This window comes from Rousettus aegyptiacus, unplaced genomic scaffold, assembly GCF_014176215.1.
Source record: "Rousettus aegyptiacus isolate mRouAeg1 unplaced genomic scaffold, mRouAeg1.p scaffold_m13_p_3, whole genome shotgun sequence".
Lineage (NCBI taxonomy): Eukaryota > Metazoa > Chordata > Mammalia > Chiroptera > Pteropodidae > Rousettus > Rousettus aegyptiacus.
In genome coordinates, this window is record NW_023416306.1 from 72,172,871 (window position 1) to 72,189,750 (window position 16,880).

A 16,880-nucleotide genomic window follows, 5' to 3' on the forward strand; every position below is an offset into this window, starting at 1 on the left:
GAGGGTGAGTGGGAGAGGTGCTGTAGAAGATCCTATGGTCTACTGTACGCAGATCCTGTATATGTGCCTGATATACAGAAGATGATGATTATTATAACTGTGTCAATCATTAAATGAGCACTGACTTTTCATATACATTATCTGCTGCGATCCTCTGTGAAACCCAGCCAGACAGTGTGGACAACTGAAATTTTGAGGGATGAAGTGACCTGTTCCAAATGTTATAGTTGGGAAGGGGCAGAACTGGGGATAGAACCTCGAAGAACCTGACTTCGAATCCCAGTCCCTTATTACTACACCACATTGTTATCTTCAATTAAATAGTTTCCTTATGTTAAGGCACATTAACCAGAGCCACCCTAAATTTTAGAACTTCCTTCTCCACTCTTTTCCACAGCAGCCAAGGTCACAGAGTGTCTGTCCTTGGCTCGCCTCATATACCACATTGGGGGCTCCTGATTCTGGGGCTCCCCACTGTCCCCGCTGGCTCCCAATATACACATTGGCCCATTTCTAAGTCTGGCTGATGGCATTAGGACTTCTGCTGACTAGTCTAGGTCCCCACTGCTATTGAGAGGAAGACTGAACTTTCTCAGTTGTAACGAGCCAAACAATGGCGGAGTCATTTTTAACATTAAAAGTAAAACTGGGCTCTTAATTTCTAAATTGATCCTTACCTTTTTTCTTCTGGGATGTTCTCCAAAAGCATTTGAAGGAAATCCTGGCATAAGAAAAAAGCAAACCATTAAAGATGTCTATCAGTGAATGACTTCCAGGAGTCGTGCCAGAGACCGAGAGTTCCCAGCTGCTGACAGCTCACCTGATAGAGAAGCTAGGCCGATGCTGAATCATTAGACTATACAGTCAATTTATTAATTTATCAGGGCTTCGAGCCAACCAGTTAAAGAGATTTGTTTTGTAAAAACCACAAACAAATTGAAAAATATAATGTTTGTTATTTTGACCTAACCCAATAGTTTATTTCATTTTGCATTTAACTATTTTCAAAAGGCTATCTCTCTCTACTTAACTACGTTCTCACGTTCATGAACTTTCCCTAGAGATCTTGTTACAAACTGAACAATTTAAGTTCTAAAAGGCTAATGACTAACCAGACAGTTAATATCCCAATGGAGGAACAAAGATGTCACAATTCCAGAAATGGTTCACAGTCCCTGTCTCCATTCGCAGCCTCTTCTAGTGCCACTGTGCAACTCCTCAACTGTTTGACTTTTAGAATGTTTCAATAACAGATTTTCTAAACCTAAAGGCATGATTTAGCACACACATCTATTGTTTCCTTTACTATGAAAAATTTCAAATACATTCAAAAGTAGACAAAAGAGTATAATTATCCTTCATGTACCCACCAACCCACAGCCAATCTGCCCCATCTATCTGCCTCCTGTGTTATTTAGAATGAATCCCAAACATTACATAATTCCATCAATCAATGTTTCAGTAAATATCTCTAAAACATAAAGACTCTTAAAACATAACCACGATACTCTAGGCCTAAAAAAAACTTCACACATGAATGTTCAAAATCACTTTTATATTTAATTTGTACTTTGAATATTGCGGCCAATCTTTCCTTTCCATCTAATTCTGGAATCCTGATTTGGTCTCAACTACTTTGTCATATAAAATAAAGGACGTCCAGTTAAATTGGGGGCTTACTTACACTAAAAAATTATTTGTTGTTTATCTGAAATTCAAATTTAACTGTAAGTTGCACATTTTTATTTGCTAAATTAGTGTTAACCCTCTAACATATGAAGGTTTGATGAAATATATTTTTGGAAAAATACAGAACATGAAACAAACAAGAACAATATTTAATTTTATCGGGATCTACCTGAAGTTTTTCTTTTAATAAACTGAAAATCTTTTTTTTTTTTTTGAAAATCTTTTAAAATGGTCCTTTCAAGAGGGCACATGTGTATAAGGTCAGATGACCAACTATGATACTACCAAATGAGCGTTCGTTCAGACTGACGCCCCCTCTCCCCACGCTTGCCCCAGAACCAAGCCTGCAGATCCAAGGTCAGCACAGGGCTCCGGTGAGATCCATTAACTCAGAGTGTGTGATGGACGCAGCAGCACAGAACTTCAGATCACAAACAGATGGAATTACAGAGGAATGGAAATCTGCAAACAATTTGTATGACAAGGTGTTCTTTTTCTATCATCGCACTAAGCACAGCCATTACTACACTGGCAAAGCCAGCAGTCCCTTTTCAATGAGTATAAGGGTGGTTAGATCCTTTTCTTCCAGAGGCAAAGTCTCCATATTAAGGGTACTAATGAAAAATTTATTTCTTGTAGCCTCACTTCTACTTCTAAAGCTTTATGAGTCTATTGCTGCTTCACCCAAAATAAATGGTACAAAGAATACCAAAACTAATATGTAAAGCATGGATCATGAAGTCAAGATGGAAGGCGACAATCCCAGACAGAATAATGCCTCACATCTGAAGTTCCTTCTTGCATCTGCAGTGATACAGTATATGGAGAAAAATACCAAAGGAAATTAGAGCAATATTTAGAATGTGAAGAAATACTTTTACATGAGATTCTTAAAGCCATTATTTTTATTATTTTATAGTTATTAATTTATCACAATCTGATCTATTAATAGATTACTTTGCAGATTTTTCATTGGCTAAATGATAGTATTCTTGGTTCTTAAAAATCCAATTACTGTAAATATAATTTCTTACTAATTTCACTTCATTATCTCCTTTTAGACCATATCAGCTTATCCCATATTTATCCATAATTTATGCTTAGTTATGTGAGGGGAGATTATATTAACTCAGTGGCAAAGAAGAGAATTTAATTGCATAAGAAGCAGGAAGGGCAGAGCCAATCCTAATTCTGCCCCTTTGCATTTTCCAATTACAATTGGATCTTTCTCTACAGGACTGCAGAACACAATGTTTCAGAATTTTGTATAAAGATCAGAAATGTCCAGGAGGTCCCCAAGGAACCCCGCTTAATTTTTAAAGAAAGATACCTAGATACCTATCCCACCTCCTAGCAAGTGGCCATTGGCCTCTTCCTGCCTCAGAGCTGAGACCTGCAGGCCGCACAGCTGCTAGTTGGAAGCTGCCAACCAGTGCTGGGAATAACAGGTTTAAGGAATCACGTTGTGTCACAAAAACCCAACAACTCGAGCATCTCGAAGGCATGCTACATGAATGTCCATCTGCACTGGTGGATGTCCTTTTGTCCTGAGACCCATGCAATCCAAGAAGTCACTTGGTCTCGTCTAGGCGGTCATTGCACAGTCTAGCAATGTCATCAGCCCAACTGGCCTTTCTTACTTCTTTCATAGATCTAGTTTTTAACCACGAAATGCTAGTTTTCCTGTTTTTGTTTGTTTTACCTGTTCGTTTCTGTAAATTGGCATATACCCCTGGAGTAGACTCATCATAGGGACTTTTCCCCACTCTCCACAACAGAATGACATGAAAAGAAAGATATCTCTCATGGTTATTCTTTCCCTCACCGCCTCTCTTCAATTCTACCCTCCGGCTTCACTCTTTTCCTTCAGTATGTTGGCCACTTTTATAAAAGTAACTTACAAATCTTAATTGGATAAGGAGGCTTTCCTTCAAGGCTGATTCTAGGATCATTGATAGGATCTAGGACACTGAAATTGATCTAGAATCACTGACAAAGTCAGCTAGCAAACAATGCCACCTCTACAGTATGCCTGAAAAAAAAAAAAAATTAAAACCAAAGGCAAAATAACAACAACAAAAACCCTGCTGTTCTGACAGTGGGCTGGGATAAAATTTTACCTAGATTCCTGGTCATTGTTTCAAGCTCACACCCCAGTCAAAAAATACATTCTTCAGGATTTTTTTTTTCATTTTCTACTCTCCTAATAATCTGTGTGCTAATTAGATCAGTCCCAGAGAGCTTATTTTGATTAATACCTAACAAGACTAAATTAAGCATCATGATAAAAAAAAAAATACAATGATTTTGGTACATGGCTAATTTGGTAATTATTTCTTAGTGAAAGTATTCAATGAAAAGCAGGTAAATGTAAATACTACTGGACAAACTGTCATTGGCTTGATAGTTACACAGGATTAGCAGTTTCTGTCAGATATTTTATGAATGATTACCATGGTCTGGGGAGGGGGAAGTAGGAGAGGCAAAACAAAAAATCAAAATGTTGAAGCAAGGACAGTGTTGGCAGGGTAAGAACAGAGAAGAAACTAAATGGCCAGGAAGAAGTCATTGCCTAGCTCAAGAGAGCAGTTTAGTTGGGGCCAGAAAGACGATAATACTAAAATGCTGGACAGTTTGTGTGTTTGGAAAGAAAAGGATTAAAAGTAAATTGGAAAAAGAAGAAATTGAAGGACTTCTGAAAGAAACTGGATTATAGCCTTTGTCATCAATAACTATCTAGCAATAGCACAATCCATTTTAAAAAATCAGCAAAAACTTCACCAGCAATAACCAAACAAGGCAAGAAGTACACCCTTAAGGTATAAACCTCAGAGACAACTAAGGAAAGAAATGTAAGATTCCAATACAGTTTCCAACCCTCTCTCTTATGCCTAGCAGTAGTAGGACTGGTGAATTGCCCAAACCCTGAAAATTCCCACAAATACCCACACATTTGGAAAGAAACAGGAATATCTTTATCTTTCCTTTTTTTTTTTTTTCTTTGACTGGGAGAGACTGGAAATGTTTGCTGGAAAAAATGAGCAATACCTGGGAAATAAATAACTGACAAACTGCGTAAGTCCTACAGCTCCAAGCCGAATTGGTGGAACAATATTGAGAGAGTAGCTGCAGTGGGAAAAAGTTACACCCAAATTAGGTAAAAAGAATCTTGGCTGGTGAGAATTAACAAAATCTCAACAGTTAGTGGAGCCAAATTCTTGCAACAAAGACTGTGTACATCTCCATGGAGCTCTTCCTCTCCGTCCCCTCCACGCGTAATATCCAAGCTTCAAACTGTAGCTCAGAAGGGAAGAAAAACATGTCTATGATGAGTTGGGAGAGAAATCTAGGACAATATTCCAACGAGTATGAGAATAAATAAAAGGTCAGGACAGTGCTACTCATGCTAAGAATGAACAAAAAGAAAAGTATGCAAACTAATATAGGGAAAACCCACCGAGAGAGAGAGAAATAAAAAGCATAACATAAAAGACAAAGAATCCAGTCTTGAACAAAACATAATCCAAGGATCAGAAGAAAATTCTCCGTGAATGTGTTACACTCTAAAATAAATTAGCACAGGATCATAAGAAGAAAATAAATTCAGTAAAACGAAAGCTCAAAGGTAAGACTACGAAACAAAATGAGATAAAAAGAGAGATTTCAAAGCAAAGGAAATAAATTAAGGACCAAAATAATACCAGCGTAGGAAGATTAATAAAATAGAAACAGCAAGGAAAAGAATAGATATTAAAGAAAAAACATTATTAATGATATTATGTTATAATGATATTAATAATAATAAAAATAATAATGTTTGAGATAAACACATGCCATGAAGAACAAAAAGACAAAAGCATGATAAGGCTAACTGGTCACCTTCAAGAAAAAAAAAATGTGTCTAAAGAAACAATCAAGATAATTTCACTGAAAGAATGGTGTTTAGCAGTAGGAATTTCCGCTAACCAGTCAACAAAGCATATAAAACTTCTGAGCCAGTTTACAAGTTGCCTTTCCAAATACGTGTTTAGTAAAATCTCCTCCTCCCCCAACCAAAAGAATGAGAAGAATGTAGAGATGTGATATGGCCATCTAGTCTTGTTATGCTCATGCTCTTGCCTCCATGTATTCAAATAATACATGTGCATCCTTTACATCTAACATTGTAGGCCAAACAATGTGACCTCGAAACTGTATATGAGCACAACTGTCAAATATTAAAAATATCCATCAGTTCAATCTGCGCTGAGGCTGCATCCTCTAATATCTACGGTTACGAGCACTGTTTTCAGAGCTGTTCCCTCTTTGTTAACTTTCTTGCTATGCTCAGCTTGGCCTCACGCCCGCGTGAGCTGACAGAGTATTTCTCTGATAGTTTTGTGGTCAGGCTGCCTGAATGTTTCAGTGCATCTTGTCATTAATCTATCTGTTTATCAAATAAGTATGGTGTATATACTGTATGCCAAATATGAATTGAGTACTGGTGAAGTAAAGAGAATAGCCTGGCCATGATGAGCTTATATATAGAATAGAGGTGTTAGAAAAAAACAAATGCACCCATAAATGAAAATATAATTATAAATGAAGGCAATGACAATGAAGGCAATAAAAATGGCAAATAGTAGAGAATAACAGGGTAGATGCATATCTGTTTAGCTGAATGACTCTGAGAGTGTGGCATTCAAGCCGAGACAAAAGAATAAGAGGGCATCAACCTTGCAAAGATCATTCCAGGTAGAGGAACAGCAGAATTGTTTTGTTTTTGTTTATTAGGTCAATTTAATTGCAACTATCTATATTACTGTACACATGACAGCTTTGGGTCACAGACTGTCCCCGAACTACAGGGGGATTACCCTCTATGAAACAACACTTCTCTGCTCTCACTTCATTAACCTCTCATTTTTCCCAATGCATTAAATTGTAAATCTTTTCCCTATTTTTTAATACGCACATTATCTAGTCCCCATATGCCACACCCCCTCCAACTGTATATCACAGACTCATAAATTACCTGGGAAAGAATCAACTGCCCATGAAATGTATGCACAAATTTTCTTAAAAAGGAAAAATAGGTGTCATCTCCAAGTTTTCTGGCAAGGAACCGGAGAAGAAAATAGCCCTAGAAGGAAGGAAAGAAGAAAAAGATGTCCATCATGGGTTCATCAGAAAAACCTTTACACGGTCAATTCTAACTCATCCACCAGTGCTTTATGCACATCTAGAATGTTCCATCTGATGTGTCCCAGGCTGCCCTTTATATTTGCAGCAGTAAGGTTGGACCTAGGAATTAAGGATCAACTACTTTGCTTTCAGTTCATCTGTTAATGACATCGCCATCTTGTCTTTCTTTCATTTACACGAAGCCTGGTTGTCCATCATGAACCAAAAGGGAAGAGGGGCCCAGCTTCTCCCTCCCTCAGCTGTCAGGAAAGGTCTGAACAACTTAAAATACTTCCTTCTTACTCCTATCTTCTTGTTGAACCCTGACAGTAATTTAAGATCCTGCTCCTCTAAGCTGACATGAAGCAGGAAGAAGAAATGTACAGGGCAGGAAATAGTTCAGCTTCCTTTCACTCGTGCCTCATTTGGGGGGTATGAAGTGCTTTAATTATTGGGCAATCAGATATCTGCTCAGTCAACTGTCATTACAAAGTTGATAATTTATTTTTATATGTATAACCTAAAAAATGTTGTACCATAATAACTGGCTTCTGCCACTTAGATGTTCTTACCTTTAAGTAATGAACTTGCATGAAGACCTTCTCCGGATTGAGTCCATGTTTGATGAGAGATGATCCTGAGTCACTAACGTGGCCAGTTTTCTCTTTATTGGGTCTAAAATGATGCAGTAAAACTTTCTTTAGGTATAGCACATTCTTAACTGATTAGACCATAATATCATCTTAGTTTTTATTTTCAGAGTTGCTTAACAGCGTCTTAATTCTATTCAATAGTACCAGATATAATTTAAAACTGTTTACATTATAAATTCATATACTGAACAAGGAGGGATTTATATTTGGGTTGGCAACCTGGGGTTGACTATTGGCATATTTTATATCATCTTATCCAAAATTAAAGCTTGCCAGACCCTCAAGGAATCTAAGCTGCAATATGAATTATTTAAGAACCTATGTGCTTTTCTTTTGGTGGGAATGATGGGTTGGAAAATGAAATGGAAAATCTAGCTCTACTTGGAAGAGTAAAGAACATAGTTTTTTCAAAAAAATTTGAAAGCCCCAATGTTAATCCACTTTTCTTGATTTGCATTTAGTAAATAAAGCTCCTTTAAGAAATATTTGTACTCTGAAGCCATTTTAGAATTGTAAAAACAAAAAGTCATAGAAGCCCAAGTTTTTTGAACAGGCAATAACCACATACTTCAACCTCCTTATTTTATAAACAAGAGAAACTGAGGCACACAGGAATTAAGTCTGCATCTGAGGCCTCTGAAACCTATGTCTCATTATCAGTGCTCTATGGTTCTAAATATTTTTTTTTAAATTCCTTTAATAAAATATAATCGTGTTGCTGTGAAGCTTTAACAACTAGTTAAAACGAAAATACGTGACAAGGAATCTGCAGTTTCCAGCTGTTCTAAAACCAGTCCGTTATTAGACCAACACCGGAGAATGCATGTGGGTGTGAGTGGAAGGCAAGGGCCGACGAGAGGACTAGCATGTCAGAAAGGCTGGTGGTGGTGGTGGTGGTATTTAAAAGGTTGTCTGGTGCAGTACAAGGGACTTGGCCTTTGGAATCCAAGAGACCTAGTGTTGAATCTCAACCCTACTTCTTAGACCTCTTACTTATTAGCAGGTTAGTTAAATTCTCTAATCTTCAATTTATTCACTGCAAAATGGGAATAATCCTATCTCCTCAGGTCCTGTGGGGAATAACTGAAATAATCTATGCAAAATCCCTACCAAGGACCAAGGATACAGAAATTATTCAATACAAAATAAAATATTCTAAAATTGTTAGCAATAAATATTGCTCAATTCAAGGATGGTTATCTGATGTTAGAGGATTTAGGCTGTTCTTTCACTTAATCCCCTATGTCCACAGACATAACATGTAAGAATGTGGGACCTAAACGGAAGTGACTGAGGAGGACTCAGCTGCCTAATCAGTCCCTTTGCAGTGTGCTCTAGCTGCCAAGCAAAGAATAAGTCTCTGCCGAATATTCCAGTACAGGATCCCATTAGACACGAGGCCAGAACCAGCAGATACCAAAAGGAAAGACGACAACCAGCCGCCAGAGCAAACTGCATAGTTGCAATTTTTCTACTTATCCCCAATTTACCTACATGACCATACTTGCAGGAATAACTAGTCCCTTTCATCTATACTTAAAACTCTATTGAAAAGCATCAGCTTTATTCCTGTTCTCAAGTTTGTCCTGGGGTTGAGCGCTTTTACAAAGAAAACCACACTGGCTTTGATAGGGAAAGCCCACCACCCACAGCCTCGCAGGGAGGAAGGCTTCTAAAGCAAGCCCAACTTCAGACCAGTTTTCCCAGCCCCAAGAGAGACAGAGTTGCTATAAGTAGGTTTCTTAAGCCCTGGCTTCCAGGCTCAAGTTCCCAAAGACACTTTTAGCTGGTACTTTTTTCCTTTGCTAAAAATGTCCTTCCAGAAAGCATCCCTCTTTTATTCTTTTTCCACCCTCTCCAAATGAAGAAGTGTTCAAGGAAATTCTTTTACGCTGACAGCATCGAAGGCAAACGTACAAGTCCCTAAGATATTCCTTTAAAGTAGATGTGGTGCTAGAGGGAGCAGTTCCCAGGCAAGCTTTGCGAGAAATCAAAAGGGGGTGGGTTTTATGAGGAAAAGACGCTCCACAAGTGAAAAAGGGCTGACTTCCATTTCTGTGCTACGCCGGTTCTCATAATGCCACTTATCCCAGGTCTGTACAGAGACAATGCACAGAGAAAGCAGGAAACAAATGGACTCCCACTATATGTAAGAACAGACGACTCTCACGGGTGAGTAAAGAAGTCACACCCCAAATAAATACGGTAGTCCCCCTTATCACACAGTCTTGCTTTCCACAGTTTCAGTTACCTGCTGTAGACCAAAGTCTGAAAATATTAAATGGCAAAATTCAGAATAAACAATTTATAAGTTTTAAACTGCATGCCATTTTGAGTACTGTGATGAAGTCTCACGCCTTTCCGCTCTGTCCCTCTGGGACGTGAATCATCCCTTTGTCCAGTGCATCCGCATTGTTATATGCTTTTTGGCCTGTTATTCATTTGGTAGCCTTCTTACTGATCAGATCGGCTGTCATGGTATCACAGTACTTGTGTTCAAGTAACCCTTATTTTACGTTATAATGGCCCCAAAGCACAAGAGTAGTGATGCTAGCAAGTTGGATATACCACAGAGAAGCCATAAAATGCTTCCTTTAAGTGAAAAGAATGTATATATAGGAAAAACCGTACTACACATAAGAGTTTGGTACTATCCATGGTTTCGAGCATCCATTGGGGGTCTTGGAACATATCCTCCATGGATGGAGTGGGGAGAGACTACTGTACACACAAATGTACAGTTCCATTTAGACGGAGTCAAAGAACAGGCAAACAGAGCTATGAGGATAGAGATCAGAAGAATGTTTACCTTTAGGAGGGAATATTGACAGATTCGGAAACAAAGGAAGGTTTCTGGGATGCTGAGAATGTTCCATATATCGATGAGTGGTGCTTTCATGAGGATAAAGAGTAAAAATCTATTGAGCCATCGAGAAATATGTGTACTTCGGTGTATGCACATTTTAAGAAAAAGATAAGAAAAATAGATGTACATGAAACAGTATATATTTCGTAAGAGTAAAAGGGAATCAGTCTAGAAGAGCCTAACTAAGCCCTCTATACCTGAGGACCAATGAAATACATATATATATATATATTTTTTAAATAACAGTGTGAGAGACAGGAAGAACTGTGGTGAATACAATTGGCCCAATCTACTCCCATTTTCATCCACCTTCTTCTCTGCCACTTATACAACCAAATCTGAAAAAGTTAAATGCTCACTTTCTAAGTGTTCTTGCAGCTACAAATAGTCAGAAGACATGTCCCAGTCAATGAGACAAAAGCAGAATTCTGCTGTGGTTGAGGATGGGGTCCTGGGAAAGCTTTATCTTTCCTTATACAAGGGGGAAATATGATTGGTACGGCACCTCTTCCCCGCAAACATGGTGGATGGAGCTGCAGCAGCCACCTTGCAACTGTGAAGCAGCAAATCAGTGTGCTATGGAGACCGGAAAGGAAGGAAAGAAGGCAAATAGTTTTTGATGGTATCATCTGCTGCTGACTGTCCAAGGCTCCTTGCCTTCAACTTCTTCTCATATGAGAAAATTAACCCCCAGTTGTTTAAGTCAGCACTGCTTACTATTCTATTAATTGCAGCTACATTCATTCCTATTGAATGGAGAATTAAACTCATACTAACAGCTATTATTTCCTGTAATCCCCCTGGGCAAGGTACCCTGCCAAACTCTTCTTGTGTATCATGCCCTTCTACTCTCACAAGAACCCGACAGGGCAGGTACTATGATTATATCCATTTAAAGGTGGAGGAAAGTGAGGCCTGTAGATAACTACCAAACTAATCAGTGACAGGACTGAGGCTGGAACCCAGATCTACAGAACACCAAAGTCCTTGCTGGGGCCTCCCCAAGATCCACGCCCCCACCTTGGCTGTTCTAAATACTAAGTGGGGAACCTTAGACACACTGCTTACCCTCCCTGAAGCTCAGTTTTCTCACCTGTTAAGAGTATGAAGAGACTCAAATAATATGAAAGCACTTTGTCAACCAAAAGTTTTAAGCATTTCGTAGCCATTATACGCCAGTGTTTATTTCCTTGGCTGGAATACATGGAATGCAAGGGATCAAGTTACAAAGGTCATTTGGGCTGAAATGCCCTTGGTTTCTGTTGTACCTGGCACCAAATATAACAACTGAGATTAGCATGACCTTCCCCCGCACACCTCCTTCATTTTCCACTGCACTCCCAGAAGCAATATGAACATTTAAAGAGCTGTCAGATGGTGGTGATACTTGATATACAGTGATTTGATTTGGAATCAAAGCTCTTGAAGAAAGGACTGATTCTGCAGGACTATCAACAAAGAGTGGGATTTGGGAAAATGCTTCTGAAAGGTGCTCATGTGTGTCAGGTTTGGTCCGAATACCTACTTCTCGGCCACAGCCCAGATGGGCCATCTGCCAGAGTTATCCATCTCACCACACTCCCTAGCACAAGATATGTTCATCTATAAACTAACTACTGGAGTGCTTGAGCCCGGGACTAAGCATACCGGAAATAAGACTGGAAGGAACGAATCAGCGTTTCATCATTGCTGTCTGTATAACACTTGCAGCTGCCCCACAGATTTGATGGTCCGGGAGCAGGGCCTCACTCACCCACAATAACGAAGGAAGTTAAAACTTACTTTTGTGTATACATTGGCCCCACGGTACTGATCTGAGCCCCAAACGCACAAGTGAGATCTATAGGGGAAGCAGCATAACACATTGGTTAAGATTTTGGGCCTGAATCTTGATTCTTAAGTGCCACATGATCTTGAGTGAGTTACACAACCCCATAGCCCAGTTCCTTGGGATGTAAAAAGGAGACCAGGATAGTGACCATGGCACCTCATTGGGCTGTTGTGGTATCTAAGAGTGCTTATCCAGAGCTCTTGTTGGCATTTAGTACATAATATAAATGTACTATTATTATCATAATGCACTCTGATTAGGGTTCAGGGAATGCCAGCTCTTTCTCTAGCAAGCAAAGACATTAAGAAGATATCACCCTACAGTAATGTATATACAATGTTATCATTGGGGGACGCTGGGCGAAGGGTACAAAGGAACTCTGTCTATGATTTTGGTAACTTCATATGAGTCTAAAATTATTCCAAAATAAAACATTTTTTTTTTTTTAAAGATGACACATAAATGTAGCCTTACACCTTTTATTTGTGAGACCCCTGATTTTAAATGTAAATCCTTTAGGGGCTGCTCTTTAAGCCTGCTCCATGCCACATCATCATTGGAAAAAAAAAAAAAAAAAGAAACAACAAAGTTCAGGTGTTGCTTAAAGTTCCAATAAGACAGGTCTGGGCAAATTCCTTACACACACACTATGGTCTACACTACTCTGTGAAGTAATTAATAAAATCTTGGGTGAAAAATGGAAGCAGAAAATTGAAAATACAGGAATGTTTTAAAAACTATTTTTCTATCTTAAAAAGTATACATGAGGAACACTGGACACTGACTTGCCTTTGGACAGTGCTACCAAAGAGAATTGGACAAAAGGTGTACACCTTTAACTGATGAAGTTGTATTCTACTGAAGCTACTGGCGTTTGGCAAGTTTGACTGGTTGCGTGCTTTTCACAGTGGATTTAACAGCATAAAGGGTTTTTTTTCCCATCAGGAACCACTATCCTGTAGCAGACACAGGAGGACATTACTATAGTGCTGAAAAAGGCTAAAATGATATAAGACAGAGGGGGCATCTCTCTGAGGAGTCAGGGGAAAGCGAAGGTATATTCTGTCCCGATAGTGAAAGGAGCCAGTAGTCGGTACCTATAGAAGGAGAGGTCAGCTGCTGAGGAGAGCGATAAGGAAAGACCCCGTAGTTAGCAGAACTGTGGAAGACACTATTAAACTCCACAAATTTTGATAAGCAATGTAGGAAAATAAAAGATGAAACTTAAAAACAGCAGAAAATAATGAGCATCGACACAAAATCAAACTAGTCCTCAGGTTTTAGGAATTCCTCTCTAAGAAACGAAATCCCAGAGAGGGAACAAGGAACAGATTAACACGATGGTCTGAGCAGTATATCCCTACAGTCAACAAAGCAAGGGATCATATGGACACATTTTCAAAGGAGACAAAGAAGAAAATGGAGAGCAAAGACAACACTATGACTGCATGGGAGGTTCCTGATAAGGTGAAAGAAAAAAAACTAGAGCCAGGAAGCTGTAAAATTGTCGGGAAGGCAAAAATTCAGAATAAGCCCATTGCTAATGGAGAATGCCCAGGATAAAAAAAAAAGGCGGGGGGGGGGGGGAGGCTTTTTAGTACTGTCTGGAACATAAGGAAGACCAGGTGTTAAGAGGTGACAGAATGAATAGAAATACTTGACTTCCACTCTGCTTCAACTTTTTTTTTTTTTTTTTGCCAAGGAGAAAGATTTTTAAACTGTACATGGTAGAACAAGCACTGTTATGTGGGAGCCTATGCTTCATATGCGGGAAATGATACTTGGTACAGCTGGAGAGGGCTCCTTCATCTTTTAAAGGTGTCCCGACTCCAGGCCCAGGTGTGATAACAGACCTCCTGGGGGATCTGGGAATCACGGAAACTGGGAAAGGGGCTGATGGACATAGACGAATGTTATTCTCATGTGTATAGGAAGAGGGGATAAGAGAAGGGGAGGCAAAATTTGTGATTTGAGCACTTAGAAAATAATGAACTATAGTTAGCATGGGATCTCAAGAGCTGCTTCCAGAAATTCACTGTGGGCTTCAGGCATCCTGACTTCTACAAGAGGGCTGGCAGAATGGATGTGGTGGTGAGTGCATGGTGGTTGTTTCATGGCTTTTCGGAAAGCACACCAAGGCTACTGATTAATTACTTATTATATAACCAGGAGAGAGCACTTAGGGCTATACCCAAGGAATGATGGCTTATTAGTCTGATAGATTTGCATAAGAGTTAAAGCTGGGAGCCTAGCTGGTTGACTGACAGACAGTATTCCACCTTCAAGAACAGAAAACATAGGCTGGAATGAGCATTCAACATTACGCACAAAACAATAGTTAATAAGAACAAAGAGGATTTTAAAATTAAGTATTCACCTGGGAAAGAGATTTAGTATATTAAATTGTCTGTAAACTCATCATGCAGCAAGAGGTGACTGATGTGGCTTCCAAAGCAATAAACATTATGGTAGGTGAGAGGGAGGAGTAATGAGGGTGCAGCGGGAAGTACTGCTGGGTTGGGGTCAGACAGAGTAGAGAGCTGTGCCTAAAAACTGGGCTCTGGAGCCCGCCTTACCACGGCTTCATCCCAGCCCTGCCACTGCCTAGCTACGGAAACATGCTCAACTGCTTATCATCTTCAGGCATGTTTCCTCACCTATCAAATGGGAAGGAAGATGATACTAGTACCTATCTCACAGAGCCATTTTGAGGATTAAATGAGATGAAGTATCTAGAGTGCTTAAACAGTGTTTGGCACAAGAGAAGCACTCAGTGAATGTTACTAAGGAGAAAAAAAAAACATATGGGAGTTGGAATGGTAAGGCTGCCATGAGACGGGGCATGACACTGGGTTTAAAAAAGAAATACGGTATATATGTGAGTGCATTCAACGTGCTTAGCTCGTGCCCTTTCTTTTCTAGACAATCCAGATCAAGGGAAGCAGTCTTGTCTCACTGCATTCTTCACAGGCGTGACCTGAGTGCTATTTTCGTTCAGGTGTTATATTCAGAGAAAGTAACAACACAGGACCAAGCGCAAGCAGGCAAACATTCTCCCAACCTGCAGTATGACAAAACACTAAAACCTGTGACCTAGTGACCAGGACAGGAAAGAAGATGGTCTTCAAATATGTGGATTGTCTAGGTGAAAACAACATGAATCTTGTGCAACTCTGGAGGTCAGGACTGAGAGGACCAGGCAGACCCTACTGAACAGGCAGGTTCCGGCTGATCTCAGAGAGCCATTCTCAGATGGGCTGTTCCCACAGGGATGCTGCTCCTTGCTACAGCAATGAGATCTGGATCTTGGACATACTCAGGCAGAAGCTGGGTGGCTGACTGTCAGGGATACAGGAGGTTAAGCAAAATCACTTTTAAGGTCTTTTCAGACCCTAGTATTCTATGATTTTAGAAGATAAGATAACCCGGAATATGTTTAAGCTGCAGCATTTAGAAGTAAAGCTTTGTTTATCCGCTGTGGTGGAGTCAGTAGGTTTGCTATGCAGCCTTGGCCTTCCTAAATCAACATCTAGGGTAATTATGATTAGAAAAAAAAAAAATCCTAAATGAATTAGAGAAAACTTAACTGAATTTTATTCAACTGTATATATTTGGAGATAGATTTAGCTTGAGAGTATAAGAGCCAAGCACAAGGCTTTCATTATACCTTTATAGTGCTGTATTCTTGGGGAGAGGGTGGAGGAAAGAGAAGTACACTATACCTGACCTGGTATCCTCATTAGCCAGCTTAAAAGCGGCCTCTCACTCTATTCAGTGCTATAGTGACCATAATAAAACATAGGCTGTCAGTCTGCTACATGGATTCAGAACACAGGAATATAGAGAACCTGGAAATTACAGAAAGCAAAAGTAGAAAAGATAAAAATGGAAAACTTTTTTTGTATCATATATATATATAAAAAACCATGACTTCATCTCAGAAAAAGGCAAATGAGACAAACACCAGTTTCATTTTACAAGGGAGACCAGAAGCACGTTTTGAACACTAACAGCATATGTGGTGCCGTGTGCCAAGATAATGGGAAGGCTTGTCTCCTCTTATGACTCAAAGAGGAGCAGATGGTTTGTGGGAGCTGAAGAAGGACTTTTCCCTCCTCAGTGGCTTGCCTGGGTTTGAAGCCCAACATACATCAGGATGTAAAACAGGATGAGTCGTCAGGAGAACAGCCCCCCTTCTCATTCTTATGGACAACTGTGTACTCCTGAGGTCTTATACTTAACATTCTGTGCACTAACAGTAAGTGTAAGACCATTAACCACAGCTTGGTTTGTGAAAGAAAAAAATTAGAAATTGCCAAATGGGTAGATAGTTATGACGATTGGGCACGTTTGGGGTGGTATGGCTGTAGACTATAGTTATGAAATATTCATATCCTGAGATATTCTGCGGCGGTTGAAAATAAAAGAGCTACAGTGTTGATAACAGAACAATAGTCAGTATTATGTTATTAAGAGAAAAATGGAAGGTCCAGTATGGGGTGAAAAACATTGAAATACATACTTGTGCCTAGATACTTGTACTTGAGGGGCACTTTCTTGGCTATGAATCACCTCTGTGTGGGGTTGTCATGCCACACAGACACTATGGAGATGTCCTTCTGGTACCCAGCACTGGAAAGGGCCTTTTGGGTTTCATCCAATGCCCTGAAGACACCAG

General features: G+C 39.5%; 1 protein-coding gene across 10 annotated transcripts in view; it reads right to left on the reverse strand.

Moving 5' to 3' along the window:
* Nucleotides 1–16,880, reverse strand: part of AOPEP (aminopeptidase O (putative)) — a 311,009-nt gene that overhangs the window by 109,256 nt on the left and 184,873 nt on the right. For all 10 annotated transcript variants that reach the window (XR_004956306.1, XM_036239159.1, XM_016159455.2 and 7 more), the window contains 3 exons: nt 7,425–7,527; nt 6,704–6,811; nt 678–721 (listed from right to left, as the gene is read on the reverse strand). Coding sequence is in view for 9 of the 10 variants with exons in the window: in XM_036239159.1 (XP_036095052.1) it covers nt 678–721; nt 6,704–6,811; nt 7,425–7,527 (255 nt within the window). In the remaining variant the exon portion in view is untranslated. The remainder of the gene's footprint in view (nt 1–677; nt 722–6,703; nt 6,812–7,424; nt 7,528–16,880) is intronic.